This window comes from Fusarium poae, chromosome 4, assembly GCF_019609905.1.
Source record: "Fusarium poae strain DAOMC 252244 chromosome 4, whole genome shotgun sequence".
NCBI classification, from domain to species: domain Eukaryota; kingdom Fungi; phylum Ascomycota; class Sordariomycetes; order Hypocreales; family Nectriaceae; genus Fusarium; species Fusarium poae.
Genome location: NC_058402.1, coordinates 1,211,512 through 1,239,242, shown reverse-complemented (window position 1 = coordinate 1,239,242; position 27,731 = coordinate 1,211,512). Strand labels below are relative to the sequence as shown.

General features: G+C 48.4%; 8 protein-coding genes across 8 annotated transcripts; 4 read left to right on the top strand and 4 right to left on the bottom strand.

Annotated features, from left to right (window-relative positions):
* Positions 1 to 205: 205 nt before the first annotated feature.
* MDR1 (GTPase-activating protein) lies at positions 206 to 4,412 on the bottom strand (the record flags this gene model as incomplete). The annotated part of the gene is made up of 4 exons (XM_044854899.1): positions 206 to 1,083; positions 1,139 to 1,924; positions 1,983 to 2,549; positions 2,600 to 4,412. The coding sequence occupies 4 exons, from the start codon at positions 4,410 to 4,412 to the stop codon at positions 206 to 208; spliced, it is 4,044 nt and encodes a 1,347-aa protein (XP_044702212.1).
* A 3,392-nt stretch (positions 4,413 to 7,804) lies between these two features.
* FPOAC1_010509 (uncharacterized protein) lies at positions 7,805 to 8,710 on the top strand (the record flags this gene model as incomplete). The annotated part of the gene is made up of 1 exon (XM_044854898.1): positions 7,805 to 8,710. The coding sequence occupies one exon, from the start codon at positions 7,805 to 7,807 to the stop codon at positions 8,708 to 8,710; it is 906 nt and encodes a 301-aa protein (XP_044702211.1).
* A 440-nt stretch (positions 8,711 to 9,150) lies between these two features.
* BRE1 (E3 ubiquitin-protein ligase bre1) lies at positions 9,151 to 11,764 on the bottom strand (the record flags this gene model as incomplete). Its single annotated transcript, XM_044854897.1, has 5 exons — positions 9,151 to 9,324; positions 9,375 to 10,978; positions 11,026 to 11,083; positions 11,138 to 11,281; positions 11,582 to 11,764. The coding sequence occupies 5 exons, from the start codon at positions 11,762 to 11,764 to the stop codon at positions 9,151 to 9,153; spliced, it is 2,163 nt and encodes a 720-aa protein (XP_044702210.1).
* A 453-nt stretch (positions 11,765 to 12,217) lies between these two features.
* On the top strand, positions 12,218 to 13,987 carry FPOAC1_010507 (uncharacterized protein; the record flags this gene model as incomplete). Its single annotated transcript, XM_044854896.1, has 1 exon — positions 12,218 to 13,987. One exon carries the CDS (start codon positions 12,218 to 12,220, stop codon positions 13,985 to 13,987), a length of 1,770 nt encoding a protein of 589 aa, XP_044702209.1.
* A 1,009-nt stretch (positions 13,988 to 14,996) lies between these two features.
* On the bottom strand, positions 14,997 to 16,535 carry FPOAC1_010506 (uncharacterized protein; the record flags this gene model as incomplete). Its single annotated transcript, XM_044854895.1, has 7 exons — positions 14,997 to 15,125; positions 15,176 to 15,670; positions 15,726 to 16,034; positions 16,090 to 16,169; positions 16,226 to 16,298; positions 16,367 to 16,414; positions 16,518 to 16,535. The coding sequence occupies 7 exons, from the start codon at positions 16,533 to 16,535 to the stop codon at positions 14,997 to 14,999; spliced, it is 1,152 nt and encodes a 383-aa protein (XP_044702208.1).
* Positions 16,536 to 17,680: 1,145 nt separating this feature from the next.
* On the bottom strand, positions 17,681 to 19,021 carry FPOAC1_010505 (uncharacterized protein; the record flags this gene model as incomplete). Its single annotated transcript, XM_044854894.1, has 1 exon — positions 17,681 to 19,021. One exon carries the CDS (start codon positions 19,019 to 19,021, stop codon positions 17,681 to 17,683), a length of 1,341 nt encoding a protein of 446 aa, XP_044702207.1.
* A 6,731-nt stretch (positions 19,022 to 25,752) lies between these two features.
* FPOAC1_010504 (uncharacterized protein) lies at positions 25,753 to 26,163 on the top strand (the record flags this gene model as incomplete). The annotated part of the gene is made up of 2 exons (XM_044854893.1): positions 25,753 to 25,922; positions 25,980 to 26,163. 2 exons carry the CDS (start codon positions 25,753 to 25,755, stop codon positions 26,161 to 26,163), a joined length of 354 nt encoding a protein of 117 aa, XP_044702206.1.
* A 106-nt stretch (positions 26,164 to 26,269) lies between these two features.
* On the top strand, positions 26,270 to 27,730 carry FPOAC1_010503 (uncharacterized protein; the record flags this gene model as incomplete). Its single annotated transcript, XM_044854892.1, has 1 exon — positions 26,270 to 27,730. One exon carries the CDS (start codon positions 26,270 to 26,272, stop codon positions 27,728 to 27,730), a length of 1,461 nt encoding a protein of 486 aa, XP_044702205.1.
* Position 27,731: the final 1 nt, after the last annotated feature.

The window sequence follows — 27,731 nt, the reverse complement described above, 5'->3', positions numbered from 1 at the left end:
ATACGAAGAGAGTTGATTGATCAGATGTTATACATCAGGTATTATAAACAGTAATAAACAAATAGATACCTCCGATGACTCCTTCTAAGGGTAGGGCATATCATTTCATCTTTTGACATCAAGTTGTTGCCCCAACGCCAGTACGATGCATGCAAAGTCTCACAAAAATTTCTCCCAAATAAAACACATGTCTCTCCCTCTTTTTCTACCTCTGCTTCTCAAGGCTCTGCAGGTTGACCAACTCTGCGTAACGACCATTCTTCTTCATCAGCTCTGTATGTGTTCCTTGTTCCACAATACGACCCTGGTCGAACACGTAGATGATATCAGCCTTCTGGATAGTACTGAGACGATGCGCCACGGCAATGGTGGTTCGACCCTTAGCCGCCTTGTCCAACGCTGCCTGTACCACCTTCTCAGACTCAGAATCGAGGGCTGATGTCGCCTCGTCAAGGAGCAGGATTTTGGGATCACGGATCAGAGCACGTGCAATGGCGATTCGCTGCTTCTGACCACCAGATAGCAGCGCACCCTTGCTACCAACTACAGTGTTGAAACCATCGGGGAGTGACACAATGAAATCGTAAATGTTGGCTTCGCGGCATGCAAACTCCAGATCCGCATCCGAGACATCCTCGCGCGGAGTACCAAGAAGAATGTTTTCCTTGATGGTTCCTTGGTATAATGTAGGTTCCTGACTGACGAGTGCAATGTGCGATCGGTAGTCGTTAATGTTGAGGGTGCTGATTTCGTGGTTGTCAATGTAGACACCACCAGAGAGGGGGTCATAGAATCGCTCCAATAGCGCAATTGTGGTACTCTTTCCACAGCCAGAGGCTCCGACAAGGGCGATGTACTGTCCAGGTCGCACCGTCAGGTTAAGTCCACGCAGGACAGGCTGTTCCGGTCTTGTTGGGTAACGGAAGTGAACATCGCGGAACTCAAGAGTGCCCTCAACATCAGGCAGGCGCTCGCCCTTGTCTGACCATGTATCGACAACGGGTTGTCTGTCAAAGAGCTTCTTGAGTTCTCCGGCTGAGTGGTGGGCTTTGCCCATATCAGGGGCGAAACTGAAGATGGTACCTACAAACTCCAGATTAGTATATTGAAAATTTAGAATATCCGGGAGGACTCTTACCAGCTGATTGAGCGCCGAAAATAATTGACATGAAACAGAGGAAGAACTGGAACATGGTGTATTCAAGCTTTCCGATCAGTGTACCACCGTACCAGAAGCCCAGAGCGAAGCAGGCAAACAGCAGAGACTGGGAAGCAGCGTAAAGTAGGGACGACTTGAGGACAGAGATCAAACTCTTCCTTTGCTGTACAGCAAGTGATTGCTTGTACTGGTTCAAGACATCTTCCTCTCGTGTAAGGGCTGCCACGGTTCGGATGGCGGAAATGGCCTCGGAAGCGAAACTAGCCGACGAGTCGTAGGCGGCTTTGGAACGACGCTGAAAGTGTGCAAGCATCCAGAAACGGAAGAAACCACATCCCAAAAGGATAGGAATAGTTGAGATACACACAAGCGAGAGCTTCCAGCCGATGGCCAGAGAGACAACCATAGCAGAAACAAGAGTGGTGACAACCATCAACAATGTTCCGAGAGTGACACCGCTCAGGCCAGCGACGTGAGTTGTCTCAGTAGAGAGGAATGAGGTGAGCGCACCAGCGGTGTTCTCATCACGGTCAAAGAAGGCCACGTCCTGGCGAAGCATGGTCCTGAAAGCGCGGTCTCGAACTCGATGCACCAATCGCTCAGAACATTTGGCGAACAAGACACCCTGGATGACAAACGCAAAGAACTGAACAAAGGCAAGCATGAGATACATGGCACTCCAAAAGTCGGAGTCTTTCTTCACTGAGTGCTGGTTCTCTTCGGTTATGGGTTGAGACAAAGTGACAATCTGCTTGGCAAAGAAGACTGAATAGAGGTTAGTCATGTTACGGGAGTATTCTAGAACAAAAAGACACCAACTTACCAGCTTGCGTAGGGTTACCTCCACCACAGATAGCAGAGAAGACGAGACCGATAACCATGAGCTTCCACTCCGTTGTGTTGAAAGAAGCAACAAGCTTGATCAGAGTCCACATTCCGTATTCCCGTTCGTCTTCAGCCTTGCGACCTTGGAGCGCCAGGCTAGAAGCAGATTTCGAGGTGGTGGTGCGGTTCAACTTGGCGGCAATATCATCGTTAGGGTCAGCGAGTGTGGCAGTCGCTCTCTCACTGGTCATCTTGCGCATAAGCTCAACTTCTTCCTCGTCGATGGCAGCTTGCTCCTCGGCAGTCATTTCCTCTGCGGCAGCAATATTCTGAGCTGAGACGAGCTTGTAGTAGGCACTCTTCTTCTCAAGAAGTTCGTTGTGAGTACCCTGCTCCACGATGCGACCTTCGGACATGACGACGATGTTGTGAGCATCTCTGATAGTTGACAGACGATGAGCGATGGTAATGGTAGTGCGGCCTTCAGCAGCGTTCTCCAGAGCAGCTTGAACGACACCCTCAGATTTGGTGTCTAGGGCAGATGTAGCTTCGTCAAGGAGTAGAACTATAATCGAGTTAGTTGACATTCAATCAGTGATGGGACCAAAAACTCACTCTTAGGGTCGGAAACAACGGCACGAGCAATAGCAATTCGCTGTTTTTGACCACCAGAAAGGAGGAAACCTCGCTCTCCGACATTCGTTTCGTAACCTTCAGGCAGGGAAGACACAAAGTCGTGGGCATTGGCCTTCTTGGCTGCTTCGATAACCAGTTCGCGCTGCTTTTCTTCACTTGCGTCTTCATGAGCAGTGCCAATCAAACCGTGACGAATGTTATTAAAGATGGTGGTACCAAATAGCGTGGGCTCCTGGCTGACGAGAGCCATTTGCTGACGCAACCATCGGAGGTTCAGTTTGGAAATATCGTGTCCGTCCAAATAAACAGTACCCTGAACAGGGTCGTAGAAGCGTTCGACCAATCCAACGATGGTGCTCTTACCAGAGCCAGATGCACCCACCAGAGCAGTGACCTTACCAGCAGGGATATCGAGGGTCACATCCTTCATGACAGTAACTTCTGGTCGAGAAGGGTAGATGTGCTTGATGTTGGAGAGTCGAATGGAGCCCTCGATATGGTCGAGCTTCTCACCCTTGTCGCTGGACGAGTCGAGCGGTGACTGTCGGTCGATGGTGTTGAAGATCTTGGCCGCAGCCGCAACAGCGTTTGTAAAAGCCTGAACATTAGGAGCAACGTTACCGAGGTTGAAAGCACCAATCATTGTCGCCATCAGAATTGTCAGGATGTTGGAGAGGCTGGTTTCGTTGTCGACAAGCATCTTGCTGCCTTGCCAGAAAGCCAAGCCATAGTTGAGGTAGAGGACGAGCATCATTCCAGCGATCATGCAGGCAATAGCAGACTTGACACGGAAACCGAAAAACTCGGCATTCTTGAGATGGTTGTCGTATTGGCGAGCCAGGCGTTCTTGGGTTCCAAAAGCGACGGCGTTGCGTATAGAGCTGATGACTTCGTCCGCAAGACTACCACCATGGGCATAAGCTTCCAAGCTCTGCTTGTTGTACTTGAGGATAAAAGTAGATCCACCTCCCATGTTGAGGAGAAGAGCAATGACAGTTGAGAAGAGAATCAGAGTCAACTTCCAGTACTTGATGAATCCAATGACAAAGGCTGAGACGAATGTGGCGACAGCAGCGAGAGTGAGGGAAACCTTTTCAGAGATACCATCTTGGATGAGATTGGTATCGGATGTGATTCGAGTAGTAACTTCTCCAGCGCCGAGTTTATCGAAGAAACCAATGTTCTGGCGCAAGCAGCTTTCGAGGTAGTGTTCGCGAATCTTGGCAGAGATGTGCTCTCCGCTGTAAATGAAACCACAAGTAGAGATGTACACCACGATAAACTCGCCGATACCGAGGTACACAAAGTACAAGACGAATTGCACCAACTTGTCGTTGAAAGCATCAGAGCTCAGACTCCGGTTAACGAAGTAATCCTGGAAGACACCTTGAAGGTTACCAAAGACAACAGTCATGAGAGGAAGCGCAGCACCACCGGCGATAGCGCAGATACTGGAGATAATAATGATAATGACATCGTTACGGGATGCGTATCTGTACAAAACAGCGACACCCTGCTTGACTTCTGGGCTAACGACTTGGCGTCGCAAGACCTCGGCTTCGTCTGATGGCAAGTTCTTGTAAGGATCTTGGTCGGAATCGGCTTTGGGAGGAACGACAATTGCTGAATCTGCTTTCTTTAGGTTCAACTTTTCATCTTCGGGGTCGCTCGTGTTTGGCTTGTCTGGGCGAACTGCATCTTGCTCCGTTGAGCCACTGCGGCTTGAAGATGATGGTCGCGAAGGGTTGCTGCTGCTTGTCGCAGCAGCAGTCTTTTCCGACAATTCGGCCATGGTGATTATGTTTTTCTTGTGCTTAAACCAGAGCGAGATTTGATGGGTTTTCGAGTTCTAAGGGGTGGAAAACACCCGTGGGTGAATTGGTGACACCAATATCAGTAGGTGTAATAGATTTAGTCGAGGTCGCTGCCGATGTTGTTAAAGGTGTGTCGGTCGTTTCGTTTGGATAGAGGTCGGTAGGTTAGAAACAGATCCGGGGTTGGAGAGGGTGTTGTTCATGTAGTGTTCACTATATGGAACTTGAAGGAAACCTCAGGTAGTCAGATCTGATCAGATCATAGCAAAGCCAAGCCGTGTTTGAGAGTTGAGAGCACCAACAATTTATTTAAATAACTTGGACTAAGACAAGACAAGACGGACCAAGACCGTCGAGTCGGACTGCCTTAGCGTACCTTGTTGTCGGACGGAATACAAAAAGAGGACCGGGAATACCTGGTATCCCCACTACAAGATGCAGCAAATACGCTACCTGCGCCGCTGGCTGTACGGTATCTGACAGACCCATGGATTATTTTATGGGCCTAGAATGTACTGTAATGTACAGAATGTCCTCTATCCTTCTGATGAGGACCGTAAGCCGGAGCGGAGTTTGGATCTTTCCCATTGTCTTGGCTGTCTGCAGATCGATTTTTGTTTCCCGGTGGACAATTTATGACTGTACTCGCGTACCTAGTGACTGTTTGAGTCATCTCACCGAGCACATTTGTCTCTCTTGGTTGTCACTCAGTGTCTTGCAATCTTGGGTTCGGACTTGTGCAGCAGTCCGACAGCCCGTAATTCACAGATATTTTAGAGGATCAACTCAGCCTAGAGCGTCGGAGCCAGAGCCAAATAAAGGGCTCTGCACTTTGAATCCTGCGCTTACATTCATTCTCCACTTGGGTTTGAATCTCCTGCCCTTTTCCTACCAAGCGGCTAATGCTGATCCTTGTCCTGAGGCGTTCGAAACGTTTTCCTTCTTTTGGAAAACACACCCCGGATATCTCGCGATTGGCCCCTCGCTTTCGCTTAGATACTGTCAACTCTTCAGTGGAAGCAATACTCTACAGTAAAAGAATAAATCCGGCTGTTCGGCAAACTTGGCAACCACCATTTTACCTGATTGCATACTTCGGCTGTCAGTCATGTCGGTTAATCAAAAGACTCAGTTCTACTCTTAAATGATAGCGACTATTGATTACTATGACTCTATAGTTCCCCCCTCCTCAGTTTGACCTGGAATGAAATTGCTCACCTTCAGCAGATTCAACGCTGTATGACAGGGGCTAGTATCGCCTTACCACAAGCCGTTGTGTACCGTTTTCATGTCACCTCGATGAGGTTCGAGTATCGAGCCATCGTTGTACAGTTGCAGTCACGGTCACGGTCACGGTCACAGTCACAGATCGAGTGCATACAGAGACAGCCTGTCACGCCAGCTGTCTTTCACTTTCCTGTCTCTCCACGATCCGATCACAGTAAAAGAGACGAGTAACAATACCTAATCTCGTTTCAGTGGCTTGCTCTAATCCCCATTTCTATCAAGTCCGGAGGTCGGGAGCCATTTGTCCCCGGTCTCCGACTCAATGTCAGTCAGCATCTCACTGAGTCGGGTCAATTTTAGTGCTGCCCAGCCTGTGAGGCTCAGCGGTCGGGCCCTCCCGAATCCGAACTCCGGGCGATGAACCTTCTGTATTTTCGTATTGTCTCGCGTGGCTTTGTCGTGCTGACCACCACTAGCTGGTCTCTCATCAAAACAATGGATGGTAACAAATGAGGCCGCAGAACGACATGTTGTTATACAAACGGTACATCGCTACACGCGATAGATACGGTCCTCTTTGACTCTGACCAGTTAGCCAGTCCTCGATAATCTTTCAAGACAACGTAACGGTCGGTCTGCAAAATCAGCCCTAGCTGACCAAAACTCCACCTCGGCCATAGGTCATCCATCTTGCAGGCTGTGTACGATGTACAGATCATCTTCCAAGCATTCCTTCTGCGGCTTAAAGCTCGAAGGATCCTGGCTGATGCAATTTTTGGATTATATCAGCCATTCACTTCTGCTCCGAGTACGAGACTGAAATTCAGGGACTTTTTTTTACCCCTTGTATAACTCAGTCATCACCGCTGATTCTTGCATGGACTCACCTGCATTGAATGGGTCTTTCTGCACGTTGGTTGTTGTTGATCTGCAGCTTATACGCAGTCTATGCAATGCACTTGACTGTTTGATATCCATGCTCATCTCATCCCTTTTAAGAGTATATTTGCCTGAGACAATGGGCAACAGCATCTGAATCACGGGTACAGTTACAAAACTCCAGTCTCATCTTGATTACACTTGTACAACTTTACTTACAGATATGGAGCTCGTTGTCTCGAGTAAGATCCTGTTTCAAATAGATGAACAACCAATCGAGGATATTCCTTGCGGCACTGAAGAAGCAATCAATATAACACCGGCTTTTCCTAACCGACTGGTCGGTAGAAGGACCGCATACATGACCTAGAACGCTTGGCGAAGCCGTGTCGTTTTCTGTAGGACTTGAGTATCAGTTGAGGCACGCTCGAGCCATCGGCCATGATATGATCGACAACTTGTAATTAAGGTGAGCCAGAGACTTGTTTATCTTGAAGCTAGTTAAAAATATGTCAAAACACGGCGTTGTAACCGTGACAGCTAAGTGCCTACATAAATCTGCAGTGTGACGGGCAGAAACTCTATGCAGCAATTGCCAAGCATGTGATGGGCAAACCACCGTACCTTGTCAACTCCTCAATATCCTGATGATATAGAAAGGTGCGTTGCGAGTAACGATGGGTATATGTATACGCGTTTATCAACTTTCTACTCCTCATCATGTTGCCCCGTCCATGGAATCCTTGGTGAATGATCTAGAACAATGAACCCCTCCAGTGGGGCTTAGTATGTCCAGGGTCTCAGTCATGCCATGACGGCATTTTTTGCTTCTTCCATGATCATATCTAGTGAATGCATCATCTTCATATTGTTCTTCCAAAGTAAATACTCAATATAGACGTGTCTTCCTTTTGTTGATTGTCAGGCTTCAGCCATTCAAGATCGTATGACATTTTTAGAACCTTAGGCAACAACTCAAACGTGCTGATCGCATTCTTATTGGATGGATGCACGCTTAATCAAGGTCTAAGCCAGCAAAGCAAAGCAGACAGTCGCCACATCATCTCCAGCTTCAGCTTTCCCAATTCTTATCGCCACGGAGCACGTGTCAAAATTCTGTCTGCGTGTCTAGAGGTTTCACTTCAACTCAACTATCAATCATCAACTTAGACTCATATCATATTCTCAACCTTTACTTTCATCACCAAACCAATATCGATTCAGGCACATCGCTACAGCGCAACACGGGTCTGGGCTCGTTATCATGATACCCATTTCTCTCGCCTATCTTCTCGCACTCCCAGCCCTTGCGCTGGCTGCTCGCCCAAAGGATGCCATAAAGCTATCTGATGTGAAATCTCTCACCCTCCGCGGAAATGGCGCCATGACGAACCATCGTCGCGTCGGCGCCATTCCCCAACTGCGCTGCGTCTCCAAGAGGGCCCTTTGTGAGATCTACGATATGGATGTAATGCGCTGCACCAACGAAGGTGCAGGTTGGGGTGATGAGGATGTTCAATGGAGCTGCACTGCGTCGCTTCCCGAGGAGCTCAAGCTCACCACCACAGACGTTATTTGCGAAGGCTACAACTCTCCTGACGATCCTTATGTTCTCAAAGGCAGCTGCGGTGTTGAGTACCGAGTTGCATTGACGAGAAAGGGTGAGCGCCGTTACCCCAACATCGCCAACGGAGGCTGGTTCAGTGATGGCCGCGGTGGTACAGACTGGGGAGCTCTTCTCTTCACCATTATTTTTGTCGGCGTGCTCGGTTGGATCATCTACTCGGCATGCTACAGAGCGCAGGGAGCTGGCACCAACCCCAGCAGACCTCGGCGCCGTGGTGACGGCTGGTCTTCTGGCGGATGGGGTCCTGGTTGGGGTCCCGATGGTGACGATCCTCCTCCTCCATACCCCGGAACCAAGCCTTCTTCTCAATCAAGCAACTCCTGGAGACCTGGTTTCTGGAGCGGTGCAGCTGGAGGAGCTGCAGCAGGATATCTGGCTGGCCAACGCAACCAAAATCGGTACAACAATCACAACAATGGCTATGGCAGTTTCGGACGAGGAGGATCAGGAATGGGCGGAGGATGGGGTGGTCGCTCAGGGTCCTCATCAAACGAGTCTAACCGTCACGAGAGCACTGGATTTGGTTCAACCAGCCGAAGGTAGATTATTATCCGAACCACAGAATTTTTGATTACGAAATTGTCATTGATAGCATAACGCTTTCCATTATCCTGCTATTTCATACAACGTTTCTCAGCCACATCACCCAAACCATCTCCCTCGCTTACAAAGAGTATATACATGCGTGCAACGATTTGTATGGGATATCTCGCTGCGCAAGTTAAAAGTACACGGATGATTTTCCAAGACCAACCAGCCATCTAGCCCAGAGAAGAAGAAAAGCGTCAAGATTTGCTATTCAGATCATACAGCCAACGCCATCTGCTAAAAAAGTAGAAGTGACGGGCCCTCTAATGCCTGAAAAAGGTATCAAAGGGATGAGCAATGCTTGACGGAAGCTATTAATGAAGAAAGAGGTATCGCAGAAAATATCGTGGAGAAAGGCGGCAAGTTGAGTAATTTCCGTAGTGCCTCTGAAGCGTTCAATGATGGACGGGCATAACGTCCATCTTATCGAAGGCGCGTGAACATGTAGGGCATTTGCGCATGCGATTGCTGATGCGATCGTCGACACATTGGGTGCAGAATAAGTGACCGCATGTCTTCAAAGCCGTGTTCTTGAAGTTGTTGCGACAAATGGTACATAGAGCGAATGTCTAGTTGAAAAGTTAGCAAAGGTTTCACCGTAGTCATCTTGTTCACTAACTCGAAGCATCTCCTCCTCCTCGGAAGAATTACTCAAAGCCTTGTTCTTCCAGGTGTCGCGTTCCTTCTGTGCGTGCTCAAGTCGCACCTTCATCTTCTCCACTTCAGTTTCTTGCATCACATTGCGCTCGCGAACCACTGCGGATGCAGCGTCTTTGGACTTGACCAAGTTTGACAGATCAGTGACCTGCTTGTTGAGCGACTCGGTGCGGCGAACAGCATCAAGACTCGTTGCTTCCATCTTCTTGTTCTCTGTCATCAGAGAAGCGTTTGATTGCTTCAAATCGGCCAACTGTTTCTCTAGATTGCCCAGAAGCGTGCGATTTTGTGATTCGAGATCCTTGAGCTGGGCAATGATTTCCGAGCTCTTACTGTTCTGATGGCGCAATGATCTGATCTCGTTGTTTCGTGTATCCGCGTCCTTTCGGGCAGCGAAGTATTTTTGATCAGCCTTGCTCTTCTCCGCTATCAAGAGGGCGATGCGGTCTTCTGTAGCGATATAGTCCATAGCTTTACGATGAGCGAGTTCCTTCATCTTCTTGTATGCTTTTTCAATGGCGGGCAACTCCAGGTTGATCGAATCGAAATCCTGCTGCAGCTTTGTGTACTTCAAGCGAAGCTCCTCTACTGTGAGGGCCTCGATATCCGGGCTAACTGTCTGCTGGTCCTCACTCTGCTGGAAACGTGAGAGCTGTGATTCGAGTGCCGTGATTCTGTCCTCCTTGGCAGATGCTAGCACTCTCACCTGCTCAATCGATGTTCGCTCTTGGTCCAACCTCGCCTTGTGTTGCGTAGTCTCTGCCAGCAACTCGTCTCGGGCTGAACGCACTCGGGCAAGATCCTGATCCCTTGACATGATCTCGGCCTCGAGCTCTTGGGTCACCTGATTTGCATCTGCCTCAAGCTGAGTCTTGAATGTCGATCGCTCCGCTTGCAGTCTCTCGGCCTCTTCTCGCAATTGCTTGTTCGTGGCCTCGAGTGTGTTGATACGTTTGATCAGGTCCTCGTTCTGATTTTTGAACTGTTTAAAAACATCGGTTCGAATGAAATCTTCGTCGGTTAGGGTATCTCTCTTCGCCTTGAGAGTCGAATTTTCGTCCTGCAAGGTCTTGATCTCGGCCAGGATAACATCTAGCTGTTCCTTTTGCTTAGTAGCAGCTGCGGTCGCCTCCTCATACTTCAGTAGTAGCTCGCCTGAGTTCCCATTCGTCTCTCCAGAATCGGCATTAGCGTCTCCAGAGGCAGAAGGTCGAGTGGCATTGGCGAACGCTTGTTGTTCCATCTTTTGAACCTGAGCACTCTTTGCGCGATCCAGTTTCTTCTCTGCTTTGAAGTAGCGCAAAGTTGCAGCATTGAGCTGTTCTGAAAGTTGGTCCTTTTCACTCTTGAGTCGATCCAATTTCAAGAAGTATTCCTTCTGGGCGGCGAGCAAGCTTGCAACGTTACTCTCTAGCTTAGCGGCGTCGGGTTCAATGTTGCCTCGTGAAGAAGCTAAACGTCCAAGAAGCGCTTCAGCTCTCGACTTGATTGCTTTGCCCTTTTCCGATAGATGTTTCTGGAAGTCGTGGAGGTCCTTAAAACTGACGCTACTCAGATATGGGGGTTCTAGCAGCAAGTTAGCAGGGTCTCAATAACTAGAATAGACGTCATACCTGAGGCGGTCGGTGAGGTAACATCCGACTCTGTGAGAAGCTCCATCTCGTCGAGTACCTATACCAATGTTTTAGCTATGTCGGGAATAGTGGGGATCGAGGTGAGGCCAACCTGTCGCCACCAAGCATCGATTATCCTCAAGTGGTCATCATGATGAACAGATCGTTTATGAAGCTCTTCGAGGCGTGACTCGTATGTCGAGGCCTTGCGACTGTATTCTTGCATCTGACGATAGATGGCGCCCTTTGTGTAGGCCTGATAATCGGGTCAGCGAGATTCGTTTATACGTCGAGCATTTTGTGTCATTTTTTTTTGGGTTGATCGGAGTGGTTTCTCAAAAATGCATTCGTAATGCACTTTGGAGCCGACTACTGCTGTCGCACGGAGCAGGCTAGCATCATCACTGGCTTGGTGAGCATTGCCGTCCAGGACCATCCCGATGAGAATGGCAAAAAGCCTGAAAGAAATCTGCATGAGAAGCAGAGTGAAGAAGGAAATGGGCGGTCGAAGACCGAAGCACTCATAATAGGAAGGAGATGTTGTCGTGTGACTTACGTCAATCCAGCTTTCCTCCTTCATGTCAAGGGGGTCGTCCTTGGCCTTGGAGCCATTGACGGCAACTCTCTTACTGGGAGGGGCTATATCATCAGCGCTGCTGATGGCAGGCCGCTTTCTATCCTCCATCTTTGCGAGTGTGGATGGACGAGGCGAAGCAGAGGAGGTGGTCGTGAGAGGCATCAGAAGTCGCGTGGTACAGAGCAGAAAAGAGGACGCGAAGCCCAAGAAAACCGACGGGTCGGTGGTGCTAACGCTCTGAAGCCAAGTCCCGTCGCGAGCAGAGACGTGCGAGCGGTCATTAAGCGGTTGCGCGGGGAAAGCGTGTTGTGATGATGGAACGTTCCCTCGGGCCAGGAGTTGAAATTTCGAAGTTGAGTCGCAGTCAAAGAAGCGCGGCGGTCTCCACCTCAAAAGGGATTAGTGTCGGTCTAGCCCCATTGGGTTCCAGTGGATACTCCGCTATCTTTTTCATTCACCCGCCCGCATTTTATTCTCAGTCCCGCCCAGTGCGCTCGCTGCAGATAATTTTTAATCTCAACTTTCTAACCTCATGGTAGTCGCAAGCCAGAAATGTCAACCCAGTTATCATATAACAAGTCGCATACGATACATGCATAATAACACGCTCTCGACATGAGTTCTATGTTCAAAAAGAAAGGAGGGCCCGCCTTCAAACCAAAGATCCCCGCTGCTCGACGCCCCGCGGCACCAGCGCCCTCACAACCACCAAAGCCGTCGCCTGTTTCTGTTCCTCCACCCGTCTCCGATGAGTCTGTGACCCAGCCAACTAGTCAAGAATCCTCCGAGTCTTCATCGCCGAGTGAATCTGGAACCGCACCTATCGAACCCAAACCTCTAGATTCTCATCAACATGATGGCCAGCCTCCTACCCCGCCATCGACAAACCCAGAATCCGCAAAGCCCGATGACGTTCCTGCAACTCAGGAAACCTCACAGGAAAAGTCGCTTGGTGAGGCCCATCATGTAACAGAAACTCAGGATGCTTCTGTTCGAACAGAAGAGACGGTTGCGCCGGTTGCGACTGCAAAGGCTCTGGAATCCGCGACTGTCCAGACACAACCGACAAGCGGACAAGAACAGGATCAGTCGCCAGGCAATAAAGAGCCTTCATTGCCACCAAATGAAACTCAGTCGAGTGACACAGAGGCTCCAGCCTCTCCGGTGCTCCAAACACCTACTCCTGCCGATTCGGAAGGGCCGAGTGGAACTGAACCTTCAACGCCTCCCCTTCAATCAGACGGCCTCGATGAGTCACAACCAAAGCCTTCGGAAGAAGCACAGAAGGCGAAAAATCCGGCACGAAAACCAAGGGCTAGGAAGCAGACCTCACAGGCAGCTCAAGATGAGACTGGTACGGAAGAAGGTACCCGGCCCAAGAAGCGACAGAGGAAAACTGTTGAGGAAGGTGCGACACCCAAACAACCAAGAAAACGGAAAGCAGCAACGGAAAGCGGTACAGACACACCTAAAACTAGACGGGCCCGATCCATGACACCGGAAGACTCAGAGTCTCAGTTGGTGGATCTTCAAAAACTCAAGATGGCCGACTTAACAAAGGATCTTCACATTGGCAAGAAGTTCAGCAGGCACGACGAACTACGAGAACGAGAGCGACGAGCTAGGATGAAAAACAAACTCGGATCTGACGGGGAGCGCGACAGTTCAGCAACACCTGAGACCAGTGGTCAGGTTGACAAGAGTGGAACTCCAGCAGAGTCGCCGGCGCCATCTGCTCCTACTCCGGCTGCTCCCTCAGGGCCACAATTCCGCATCGTGGATGGACAGATCGTTATTGATCAAAGCTCGCTATCCGTGGATCGACATGCTCGAGCAGCCGCAGCCGCTGGAGATATGGAAACTGTCGAAGAAAACGACTTTACTCGCCTCATCACTAGCAACTCGTTCATGAACACTTCAAAACTCAAGGGGCCCAACATTTGGACCGAGGATGAGACGGAGCTCTTCTACCGCGGTTTGTGCATGTTTGGAACAGACTTTGAGATGATCTCCAAGATGTTCCCTGGAAAGCAGCGCCGTAATGTGAAGCTCAAATTTAACCGCGAGGAGCGTCACTGTCCTAGGCGGATAAACGCTGCCCTCATCGGCGAGAAGACGGTTAAGATGAACATTGACGAGTACAAGGCCTTCACCGGGAGCGAATTTGAGCCTGTGGAAGCTATCGAGGCCGAGCAGCGCAAGATCCAGGAAGAGTACGAGGCAGAGGAGAAGCGCCGTGCTGATGAGCAGGCCGAGACCATGCGCAAGAAGCGCGAGGAGCTGTTCAAGGATGATGAGGACGCCGATGCAAAGAAGAAAAAGAAGAAGAAGAAACAAACGGTCATTTACGGACTCAACGGCGAACCCATCGTTCAGGAGGAATAACGAAAAGGGTCAAGTCATATACCAGACCAAGACAAAGATCCTGGTCAAGTCCAAAATAAGGGAGAAAGGGTTTTCAGGCGGCGCAAAAGGGAATAGGCATGATACCCACAGGGTTTTTTTGGTGTTTGCTATGAAATCAACGGTTACATGGGATCGGATTGGAGAGCAGTCTCTACAGAATATTCATTGCTCATAGGTTAGGCAGGATTTGCTAGGATCGACGTTGGTCAAGCTAGTACGAATGGAACTGGAAATCAAAGTGGCTATTTAAGAAGAGTATGATGAGACTTTCAATCATTTCATGAAGAAATGGGATGCTCTTAAACAGTAAACTTTGGTAGAAAAACAATATCATAGGGCTATAAGGCCATGCTTTCCAACAAGATTCAATAAAGTTAACTTTATATTGGAATAAAAGCTCTGTAAAAATCATAATAATGATGGACACTTTCTTTTTCCTTACCCAACAAAATCACCAGGTTATTAAAAAAGACAAATAAGCAACAACGCAAGTCGTCCTGCCCGACTGTCCATATGACGTACTGAGCTAACCCAGATCATAGTCACGATGTCGGTTGTATATCGCCGTACAATCCATTTAGGAAGAGTATACATCATCAGGTCTTATCATATGTGATATGTCTGTGGCCAGCTCAGGTCCGGATACTACCAAAGTGGAAGCTGATTCCATGTATCCGTAAAACTTCCAGCACTTCAACACAAGATGGGTTTTCGGATCAAGTCCTCGGCAACCAACAAGTTTAAAATTCGTCAATTTCATCAGCTATCTGTGTTGCCCTGCGTTTGCACGTATCGATGCCAAGTAGAATTCCCGCGCCCTACGTCAGCGCATCTCATGGGAGCGTCGCGACTCTCACCAGGACGTCACCATGGTGGTAATGGGCCAACGCCTCATGACTGCCCATATTATATTGGGAATGCCTCGTTTTGTTGTGTTTCCTCCACTGATAGTCATAAATCGCATACTTGATATTTAGCCCGAACCCACCTAGTTGTTAGGGCCAGGCTCGTCGTCCTCCGGTTGGTCAAAGAGGAAGTTGGCAGCGAGTTCTTCGTTCTTATCACAGGCAAAGTAAGCCTGGATGGCGGCATCTCTGTCGAATCCGAGGCGGCAAAGCTAAAGTGCGTTAGAATCATGGGAAATTTGCCTAGGTCTGAATATCTTACTCTCTCGATGGCATCACGCTCCTCCTCGGTGACTGAAATAGCCTGAGCTCCAGGCGGCAAAGGAACGTCGTCGTCGGCATATTCACCAAGAAGCTGAAGGAATTGGTCGGGATTTGAGGCGATCAACTCGGCGAGTTGGGGGTTGCCAGCACCAAGCTGCTGAAGAATGGGCTCAAGCATTTGCGGTTGTTGCTGGACGATCTGGCGGAGTTGCTGGAACTGGGCGTTGTGTCGTAGGAAGTCGAGGTTGCCCAGATCACCACCCTGACCAGCAGCAGCTGCGGCAGCCGCTGCAGCGACTTCATTACCGCCGCTTCCTCCTCGAGCACCGGAGCCTCCATGCTGAGCAGCAAGATCGAACAGGTTTACACCACCCTCCTCACCACCTTGAGAAGCGGCGGCGGCGGCGGCAGCGGGCTGAGATGGTTGAGAAGCAGGAGCTGCGGGGGCAGCCTCGCGTTGTTGCTGTTCTTGACGAATATTGTCGGGAATGCCCTGTATTTATTGTAAGTCGTCACAACTCGTGATGATGAGGAAACACTGAACAAACATTAAGCAGGTACTCAACAGCGCGGTCGGGGTTGTTGAAGGCAGCGCGCATAGCCGCCTCGATTTGACTCCTCTCAAAACCCATAGCCTCCATATTCGCAATCGCCTCGGTACGCTGGGATCCCATAGCCAGGCCCGAAGGCTCTTCAGATCCGGCATCAGCAGAGCGCTGAGGGGTGGGTGTTGCGGGAACGGCAGCCTGCTGAGATGAGGATTGCGCAGGAGCAGCCGGTGCAGCGGGAGTGCGGGTAGGAGGAGCTGCGGGTGTAGCAGGAGGAGCAGCGCTTGATTCGGCAGGCTTGGGCTTGGGCTATCACGACATGTCAGTATGGACTCTGGTCACAGGCAATAACGGCATTGCAAACCTTGTTCACCATGCAGACCACAAAGCCCTTCTCCTCGATATTGTAAGATCCGACAGTCTCATCGTCCTTGAGAATTTTGCCTTGGAACTAACGTCAGCGAGCTGTGGGTCGGAACACAAGAAGTTGCAGCAAATACCAGAGTAGATAAGCTTCTGCAGCTGAGGCTCCCATCCCTTTTCGGCGGAAATCTTCTGCTTGACGGCAGAGATCTGTCTCGGGTTAGCTGGGTGAACGCTTTGCGACGACAGGTGAAGTAGTCAACGCGGGGCAGACCTACCAGCTCTGAGGGCTCGACATCGAGCGTAAACTTTTGCTGCTTGAGATCCTGCAAGAGACTCTGTTAATTCCCGTAAATCGGACGATAAAAGCGACAGGCTGGTCATGAAGAGATTGGACCAGTAGCGACGCTGCAGTCATCCGTGACGTACTTTGAAAGTGACCTTCATGATGGGCGAAGAGTCTGCCGTTGTTGTGTAAGGTGGGGAGGTGGGAGGCGAACGGCGACCTGGGTTTAGGCGGATGGATGGATTCGTCTCGCTTCGGTGCAGGCTTAAGCCAAGATGATTTTGCGGCGATGTGTCGAAGGAGAAAAGTTGGGAGTTAAATAGGAGGAGTGGAAGTTGTTGAATCTCTCAAAGTCTGTGTTCAGTACAGAAGAGATGAGAGCTTGGAGGCCGAGTAGAGAGTTGAAGAGGTAGAGCAACAACATGCGTTGACGTTGCAAGTCCGACCGTTTAGTGAGTGTGAGTGGCCGCTGAGTGAAAAGGTGGAGCATGAACCTGTGAGTTGAAGAAGGTTGCTCAAGTATGCCTTCACCTGAAGAGGTTTAGCGTCAGTTTTGTCAGCCACTCCAGGCTTCCAAATGACCAGGTAGAAGCTGAAGGTGCGCGTACTGTCTTTCTGCCTGAGAATCATCATCATCATCATCATCACAAGCAAAACCCATAGTTTGATGCGAGTATTCTTTAATCGACTTCACTTTGCGGCCTTGAACTAAGGATATAAAAACATGTTTTCCCATCCATCATGAATGCCTTTACAAAGACAATTTCTCTAAGAATGAATCAAGTACAGGAATCATAGACTCATCAACTCAACACCATGACGTACCATGTCATTGTTTTTTTTTTTTTGTATGTAAACAAGTGAGTTTGGATTCTTAACGAGGCAATAGACATAATCACAGTTCTCATTATGAAACTCGTTTGTTGTTTTATTTCATTGTTTTGTATTGATTCTTTGATATTTTAATTCTTCTCTACTTAAAGTTTGCATTTCATCTCTGTCGTCCATCCTCGCGCCTCAAGCGCAGAGGGTTAGTTTCCTTCTTGAAGTCAGTCGTTATAAAAATAGCGCCTCGCTGTCCCTTTTTGGTATACATGTTGTTGTGAAGACAATCCCGCCCATCTCCTCATATCTATACAGTAAGACTCCGTCTACTGGTAGCAAAAAATAAACAATAAGAAAATGGAGTGCGTTGTCCATATCATAGTCGCCCGCTATGTTCGTTCCCGTGATTCCTCTCATGTGAGTTTTCTTTTTTTCCTTTTTCAAATCGTTAAACGTCATTGGTGATTGTTCCATGTGTACTTTAATTGTCCAACTTGGACTTGCGATTGTTATAATCTGACCAACTCGATCGAGAGCCGGCGCCCATCACCCATGTAGGGATAGGAGGTGTCATGGGTCGCCCAGCCGACGATAGTGAGTCTGTTTCCTCATCCTCCTCTGCAATGCTCTCACGCTCCTCTCTGCCAAGGGGGCTTGGGTGCACGGACACGGAGACAGAGCGCAAGGAGCGCACACTTTGGCGGTGTGTGATGACCTGACCAGCGTTGGGTGAGGCCACGACGACAGTACCAGGCGTCGCCATAGGAGGAGGCGTGGGTGAGTCGGATCGGAACAGAGGGTGGATGTTAGATTCGCCAAGTGCTGGCTCAGGAAGGTCGGCCAGTTGCTCTCGACGAATAGACACCGGGCTGTAGCTGCGACTTCTCCTGCGAATTCTTGGAGGCTCAAGAGGCAATTCAATGGTGTCTGGGATTGATGCCTTGCTTGGTGAAGGGCTGCCGGGGATGGGCTCGAGGAAGTGGGGTTGACTCTTTGGAGGAGGAGTTGTCGCTTCCATGACGACCTCACGGGCATGGGTATCGACCGAAGAAGTATCCCAGGTATCGAAAGCATCCTCACTGGACTGGTATTTGACTGAATCAGCAGTGATGGGTCGGCGGAATTCGCTGGAGGAGACGTGGCTCCTGACGGTAGCAGATCGGATAGCGTTGGAGAGTTGAGCCTTGATAGAGCTGGCAGTGTTGGACCTGGAACGTCCACGGATGGATGAAGCGGGCGTGTGGAAATCCATCGATTGTCTCTTCAGGGTCGATGGGTCGGCGGTATGGCTGTAGCGCAGCGTCTTGAGAGATGACTTGGATCGGTAAGATGGCAGACCTCGACCGTCCTCAAGATTGTGCAGGGAGAAATCAACCTGGTCACTTCTTCGAGTGAAGAAGAAGTGAACAGACAAGAAACCAGCCTGGAACACGAAGCCGAGTCCGAGAGCAATCGACAAACCGATGAGAAGGGTGCTCTTGCTGGCATTGAGATCATCCTCTTTCTCCAGAGTTGATTTACTAAATTGAATGAGTGTGGCTATTGTTGAAACAGTAGCAAAGAGGATGGTGAGAACGGCAGCACCAAAGTCGACACCCAGACATCTTGTTGACCAGCGGCGGAACGAGGTTGAAGGGTAGGTAGAAAGAAACCACCCAGTGATGACAAGGGTCACAGCCTCGAGGGCGACAGATACTTGTGAAAGCGTTCGGCCACTTGATTCCTTGGGGACGTGGACTGTGAGAACAATGAGAACTGCCATCACGGCTGCTGTTGCCAACAGGGCCAGGGCGCCCAGCGAAAGCGATAAAGTGCGTCGCATTGTGTCGATTGTTTGGAAGCAAGAGTCTGTTTAGATAGTTATCTTGCAGAGCACCAGTACGATGGCCGGTAGGAGGCTAGCCTCGAACTAACAGTTCGTTGGTGTTTGCAAGTCGGGGCCAGAGCAGTTGTTATTCTTGTTGATATTCTGTAATGATTGTAAAGTTGTTGAATAGCACCGCATAATCTAGCCCGGCTAGGCTTTGTCGATCCTGATCGGCAATGGAAGTGAAAGTTGACGATAGATCCGAGGTGATTGATAGTCGTTATGTAAAGCTGGGCTGAGAAACGAGCGAACACCTGAGTATAGTCGTAGGTAATCGGACAGTCCAATTGCCAAAAATGCCACTTTTGTTATTGACAAAAATAAGTTTGTGGCTGGCGGTGTATAAGTGACGACCTGAAGCCCAGACAAGGGACTGGATTACCGAAGGCGGTATAGAGAGTGTAAGTTGAGTATAAAATCGGAGCCCCGGATAAAAAAAGAGCGTAGCACTCTGGGAGGGACAAAAGCTGTTGGTTTCAGGTTGAGCAATTGAACCGAATCAGAGAGGAAAACTGAAGCAGCAGTCACGAAGCTATCAGTATAAGTCAAGGATGGGTTGATATAGAAACGAGTGTTGTATACAGAAAGAGAGTGTATGTAGGAGAGGAAGACCTGGAGAAGGGGAAGGGAAGGGACGAGAAGAGCAGATGCCAGGAATAAGTAAAAGAGCCGTAATAGTCAAGACCAACTTGTGGGTGCGGACGGACGTTTAACTTTGGGGTGTCTGGTCTGTGTGTGGGAGTGAGTGGATGGGTCGGATATTCAGAGTAAGCCCAAGCCCATGCAGCCCAAGCCCAAGCAACAGGAACAGGAACAGGGACAGGAACAGGACGGGGAAGAAAAAAAGCAACGGTCAACTAGTATGTAAAAGTGTCAGTGTCTGAGTGTCAGTGAGTGTTCCTGACTATGCTGTGCACGCATTGCGTGTCGTTAGCAAAATAGGCCCGGAACTAAGCAGGGGTGTGATGAACAAGGTCAAGGACCCCAGTCAACTCTCTGACTCTGGTTCTCTCTCAGATAATTACCTAGCACAAGCACTCGCTCTGAGTGCAAGGCTCGGGAGGAGGGGAAACGGTTTGCAGGGGTTCCCCTTGGTTTTTCCCTTCCTCGATTTCCGAAGAGTTGATGTGGTGGTGAGGTGAGGGTGTGAGCCATGCAAATATCGGGTGAGTGGCTGAAAGCTGGATGATTTCCTCTCATGCAAGTCATGATGATAGCTGGGTTGACCTTGCAAGCTCTTTTTCCATTGGGTTCTTTCTTGTAATCTCCAGTCTTGTCTTCTCTAGACCTATCCTGTTGAAAAGCAGAGTTGGCAAGTGGGTGCGTGGATCATGACAACCAAACGGCTTTTTCTTGATGGTGGATGAAGGTTGAGTTGGGTTTAGTTTGGTTTGTTTTAGTTTTGTATGCCTGGATGAATTTCAGTCAATTATTGTTTCTGTTTCTCGTCCGTGATGCTTCATCATTGAAGAGAGGGTGTATTGAATCAGACTTTACTTACTCGGTTCATTCTTCAAACTTCCGCCTCCAACGTTCAACGGCCAACCCGTCAAAGGCCAGCCAAACTCAAAGTCCCAAACGGGAAATGATGCTCTAGTCCAAGAGAGAATTAAAACCAAGCCCTCAAAAGCCCTACAAGTATCCATCATTGGTAATGGATACACTAACTTGATGGTAGTATTGTGGCGGTATAGTTTGAGAGGTTGACGTGAGAGAGAATCATGCTTCCCCGCTGCCTCCACGTAAATAGAGGGTAATTCAACCAGGGCAAAGCACGAAAATCCTCTTTTCTCTATGCTTCTATTGGTTCAAGATCAAAAACCAGTTCCACGGGTACCTGACTCTAGCCTGGCCTGGCTTGCGTCGCGTTGCATCACTGCAACTAAACCAGATTGGATCGATCTAATTCCAACAATGATTTTTTCTGATTTTTCTTGAAAAATGAGACTAGGTTACATCGTCACTGTTAAAACTCGTAAATAGTAACGGTGACTCTTCGGATAACAACTTGGCATTTAGAGGTTATCGTCACGATGGGGATCTTGATCATCGAGAAAGGCCCCTGTAGCATCGATGCTCCCAGGGCTATGCTTCCCAGCGTAAATTACCCATACAGGGAAAAGGGATCTATAACTACAGAGTACGATATGTCACTCACCTACCCAGTTATGTAGCATACGTATAACCATACAGCCATACACATATAATATTACCTGCAGTATGCACTGGGAGTGAGATTGGCTGATCTGCTCGAGCTGCTCCTCACTTCGTTTCGCGTGGAACAACCAAGAATAATTGAAGGAATAAAAACAGAGGATTGGAAGGAAGGCTTTTCCGCTGATTAATCTTTTGGCATCCGCAGCTCGCAAGCCGATACCAACAACGGATCCATGCCCAGGATAAGCACAGCCATAAATCCTTGTTCTTGGTTTCATCTTTCTCTTCCCCGGGCTTCTAATAATTCCTACATGGTAAATTCCGCCTTTTTTCCCTTTCTCTCATCTCTAGCAAGGCAGACGCAAAACGTGGCAGAGCAACCTAACCAAAGCAAGGCAAAGGCAAAGGCAAGGCAAAGGCAAAGGCAAGGCCAGCTACGCCTTGAAACGAAAAGTCTATTCTGGATAGAGACAATATAACCAAAATACTTGTTTATTGATATTGGTTCGAGACTGATACTGATACATGCAATGTAATCCTCCACCGTCAGCAGCAAAAGAAAACATCGCTGTAGAGGTATGAAAGAGGGAAAGCAAATATTACAAGACACTTGCTTCAGGGCTCGTTTCGACGCTCAAAACACCATGTGATCTGGGCTTTTTTGCTTTCTTCTGTCATTTTTCTTTCTTTTTTGTTTATCAGTGCAGTACTTTTAAATCATTGGTCTGGTTGCCATCTCGCAACCATAGACCGCTGGTGAGACACGTCAAATCCCCTATACGTAGTTAGACAACAAATTACCATCCCCTTGCTTCTGATGATCCCCAGCCCTTTGTCTCTGATAGATACAGACCCTGAAAAAAGGGGACACTCTATTCTGAGGTCATTGTGGTCTTTGCGCCGTCTCAGTCTTTGTCTTCAGACTCTTTGTTTCTTTGCCGCCTCCGTCATTGTTTGAACCCCTCTCTTGAGTATCTTGAGACATCTAGACTGTCTAATTGAACATCAGTCTAGCTTGCAATAGTCAATTGTCTAGAGTTCAGTTGATTTCGGGTATGTTGCTCTTCCAAGACTTGGCTATTGCCCCCATGTTCTTAATCACCTGAATATGTATAGAGGCCATGTTACCCTATTCAGCTTTGTTTACTCTCAAAACCAAGGTTTTGGACAACAAATCGATCGAGAGAGAGACGTGATTTCGGCGGTAGATGTTTCCGTAATGAGCCATGCCTAATACTGACATGTGTGCTACCTACGTAACATGGCAGCATGGCTATTGTGTGTACGTGCTTTGAACGGGAGTATCCCCAGCCTGAGCCTTATTTTTTTTACATTTTGACTAAACAGCATCGCAAGCTAAGCCCAACTGCCTTTTCTCTCTTTCTCATGAAGCGGGATTACCGAATCCCTCTGCTATGACATGTTCTTTTGGTCAAAATGAACCAATTTACAAGTGACAAACGTGCACTCGAAACAGGAGCAAATGTCTTAAACAGGGTCACCCTTGTCGCGGTATTTCCGGGAGTGTGGTTGAGTCCAGAGTGATTGAAGTGAATGTTTGGTCATTCATTGATCGTTTTTGTTTCTTTTTATTTTCCTTTCTTCTGTACAAGATTCATGATGGTTTAACATAGATTGATGATACTCTCTACATGAGTCGGTTGGTTGCCGTATCGAAAGTCAATCCCTATCTTCATGTAGGCTGCCTTTACTGGCCGATTCATAGAAGACCACCCCTGTAGGTCCGTGAGCTGAGCACCATATTACTGGTTGTCGATCACTGAATGAAAACTCTGGGCTGTGCAACAAGTTCCATCCATCCATTGATTCATGGCTTCCATTTGTTCTCTGTCATTTCCACTAACGGTCTCAGCCGGCCTCTGTATGGATCTTTGTCAGCATATTTCGATGCATCTTCATCCATCTTGTTGAGCAGTCAATGAAAAGTCTTCACCACCACCCATCAGATAGACATTGAAATGAATACGATATGCACTTAATGCTTTAAAGTTTTAAGCCTATCAAATAACTGTCAGTCTCGGACATTTGGAAAAAGGGCATGCGTAACCGACAACTGCCGTACGACAAACTTCTGTTGTGGAATTTGATATACCTTGGTCGCAATGGCTCTCTGCATGTCGCATCGCGTCATACCACACCATTGGATATCTATTTTCCGCTTGACGAAGCATATTATTTGGTATTGTCTCAATCTCGTATTCTAGGCCGCAACCTTCTTCACTTGTCTGTCAATCAGCACTATCATGGGCGCTTCGTTGTACTTTGACCACCCACATGCCCATGCGCCTCCAACAATCCCGAGGCCAACAATGGGACGTGGCTGGCAACGTCATTTTTGACCGAGTATAGTTCTGTCACTATCTAGATTTATGCTGCTCGCCTTAGAAGCCATATATGGATGTTTCTTGTCTTCCTGGTCCACGATCTGCAAGAAGCCGATCTGTTAAAGATCCAGAAATATGGTTCGTTTAATCACGGCCAATAACAAAGTCAATGGACGACCAGGTCCAGACGATCTTTCCTATCACTCCAATGTTATGCCCGAGATTGTCCTTTATTTCCAGCTGTTCGGTTTTGTCCGAACACAACTGGAGATACAATATTAATTTTGATGAAAAGACCAAGCAGTCATGTCAGTAGTCAAATTCGGTCAAATCACAAGGCTACACATCAGTCGTCTGAATATAGAGATCCTCTCATAATCAAACTTAATGTTTAAAAAAGATCTAGATAAGACTATTGAATCTAGATCGTGAAAATTACGAGATGCTCTGAACGCTTGAGAACTAATAAACTTTGGCCACGAGGCCAATGCAAGACATAATTCAAACTAGGCTACCAAATTATATCTCACCTCGTCCGTCAAGAAACTTTTGAGGCTCAAGCGCCCGTACGGACAAGACAGATCTGTACGGAGTAGGGCGTTGGCCATTCATCTCTCCATGGAAATTAAGCTGGCGTTAAGCTCCCGCTGTCGGTCCCCAATCGACGCCTATTGAGTAATGTAACTTGGCTTGGTCGATCCAGGCCGGATGGGACCCTCGGCAAACTCGTGTTTACTTGTTTATTTACTTATAACTTCTTTTGGATGTTTATTTTGTAGTCTTCCCTTGCAGCTTCAGGCCTTGACTTGGTTAGATCTTGATCCCATATGCGGGGGAGCTTGTTTAGCCTGATGATGACATTCAGCCTCCACGAGGTCATCTCGCTTGTGCGTGGCTTGAATGACCGACTGCCAATAGTTGATGGGATTGTCTTGTAAACTCAGCAATACCATAATTTGAGCCGCATTTGCTTGGTCTATCTACTGCAAGTCTAAGACTAACATATGCACACTCCTCGATCCGCTTCTCAACTTGTCGTATCAAGATCTGATTTACGGGCCAATAGTTTGTGTTACAGTTCAGTAGTCGCCCACCAAGGAATACGACTTGTAGCAAGCCTCGGAGGCTTGACCCATCCATGTCATGGTCCATGGATGTTGAGATGGACGGAGTAATTTCATCGATCGGTTACCCCACTGCCGGTACACTCACGCAATCGAACTGCCCTGGGAAATTACACAGAAAAAAACTCCATCTATCAACCATCGAACCTTTTCCTCGTCATCGAGTGACATGCTGCAACTGACCACAGTGAACAGACAACGTGGTATGAGCTTTGACACTACCAACATCATCTCCGGTAGACTGGCCGTTGACGGCAGCCAGTTAACGGTCCTTGGCCACATGGACTAGAAAGTAAACAAGCAACTAACGTTAGCAAAGTATTCACATGTTATGGAACAGGGTCCATCTTGTTGTTCAGACCTAGAGGTTCAGCTTTGACAAAAGTCTCGGATACTAGGGTGCACAGAGACAAAAAAGATATTGTTGTGGTTATCAATTCCCGAAGTTGCAAACAAAAACAATTGCTGTCATGACGACTCCCTTGATAGTGTCCCTTACTTGACAAGTAGATCCATCTTCAGCAGATGTGTGCCTGCCGCTGTGTGCATGAACCAACTACAACTGCATGTCCCAGTTGAAAGAGTCGGTCTAGTTCATGAACTATTGCTAAGGTTATATGAACTTGGTTGCGGTTTAGATAAATCAATTTTGGTACTAGATCTGATTCATGTCTCGGTGTTGTATCTTGAATCTAAGATGAACAATTTGAGGTCTACAATCAGTGTATAGGGTAGCTGAACTTCCAATTTCGTTCCAATGGTAAGGTACCTAGGTTTTGTGAAAAGACCGTTTGGGTATCTACAAACAAATAATCATATTACAATTAATTTAACGATCAGTAGATGTTGGTTTTAATTCTCATTGAAATGAACTCAACTTGTCTGTTGTTGTTTGTTTTTCTTGAACCACCTTAGACCTGGTGGCTGGGGTGACGGGGACTAAAGTGTTGACATCATGACTTTCTTCATACTTGAGCTTCAATGATGGAAATTGATAATGCTAAAATCTCCAAATCAACTCATTCGCACATTACGAAAGAATTACATCAACTTCCCCAAAATGGCAAAACCTCGTGTAATTTACTGGTTCCGTACCGATCTTCGACTTCACGACTCACCTGCTCTCAAGGCAGCTCTAGACCTTGATCCGGCGGTATTTTGGCCTATTTTCACATGGGATCCTCACTACGTCTATCGCGCAAGAGGAGGACTCAATAGATGGCAGTTCTTGTAAGTAGTAAGCTTCCAGGTTCGGTATAATGAAACAATCATTGACTTACTACACAGACTCGACTGTCAGAATGATCTCTCCAAATCCATCACAAAAGTCAACTCCAACTCAAAACTCTTTGTTCTAAGAGAAGCACCACAGACTCTATTCCCAAAGCTCTTCAAGGCTTGGAAAGTCACTCACATTGTTTTCGAGAAAGACACCGACAGCTATGCCCGTGAACGCGACAGTTTAGCTTAGGGTGACCCAGGCAGCCAAAGATGCTGGCGTCGAAGTCATCATCCGTTCTGGCAGGACACTATGGGATAGCGATCAAATAGTAGAGAAACACGGTGGGAAGCCGACCATGTCTATAACCCAACTCCAGGCCGCAGGGAGTAAGCTTGGCCAAGTAAAAAAACCATTACCTGCTCCCAAAAGTCTCCCAGACCCTGGAGACATGCCTGTAAACTTCGATCAAGATGAGCCGGACACCAAGCCAGACTTCAATTCGGAAATCAGAACAGAAGGAGACAAAGCCTACACCAAGATAGCTGGGCCGAAAGGTGACTTTGCCATTGAAACAATGGAGGAACTTGGCTTTCCAGCTGCAACCACTCCTCATCGGGGAGGAGAAACGCTCGCGCTCAAGGCTCTCGACGAAATCATCGCAGACAAGAAATACACGGCTACCTTTGAGAAGCCCAAGACCAGTCCAGCACAGTTCGAGCCACAGGCTACGACTCTGCTATCACCGCATCTGCACTTTGGCTCGCTCTCTGTGCGAGAGTTCTACTGGCGCGTCAAAGACGTCGTGGATTCATACAAGGGTGCTTCCTCGCCCCCCGAGAGTCTGATTGGTCAGCTGCTCTTCAGAGACATGTACTTTGCTGCTCAGGCCGCACTGGGGTATGTCTTCTCACAGACAGCCAACAATCCGTACTGTCGTTTCATTCCCTGGAATCTTCCCTCGAAAAGGGATCCTGAGACGGGTCTCGTCACTGGAGAGTACCACGTGGACTCGGAAGAAGCAGAGATCTGGTTCAAGAGATGGAGGGTTGGCATGACCGGGTTTCCCTGGATCGACGCCCTGATGCGGCAGCTCAAGGATGAGGGGTGGATTCATCACCTTGGACGTCACGCCGTAGCCTGCTTCCTTACTCGAGGGGGCTGCTATATCGACTGGGAACGAGGCTGCGAGGTCTTTGAGGAATGGCTTATAGATCATGAGCCGGCATGTAACGCAGGTAATTGGCAGTGGCTATCCTGTTCTGCCTTTTTCTCGCAGTACTTCCGCTGTTACAGTCCAGTGGCCTTTGGACAGAAGTGGGACAAGAAAGGAGACTTCATCCGTCGATACGTGCCCGAGTTAAAGGATATGGATGCCAAGTATATCTATGAGCCCTGGAAAGCTCCTCTGCAAGACCAAAAGAAAGCAGGTGTTCGCATTAAGGGAGATGGTCTGAACGATGTCGAGGAGGGCACGTACCCCAAGCCGATGTTCGATTTTGCCAAAAGACGCGATGTATGTATTTCTTCTATGAAGGCTGCGTACCAGGTTGGTCTTCATGGAAATGATGGCCAAGCACTCGATGGGACGTGGCGTAAGCTGTTCCCTACAGACCGCGGAGAAGTGCAAGGGGATGTTGAGAGTGACTATGGAGAGCATGCGGATTATGCAGAGGATGGAGAGGGACAGTCTGATAACGAGGCCAAAGAGGAAGGGGAGGGTATAGCCTCTGTCAAGAAGGAAGATGGCGATACAAAGGGTAAGCGGAGTGCGAGACGACATAGCACGGAAAAGGTATCCAAGAAGAAGAAAGTATAGG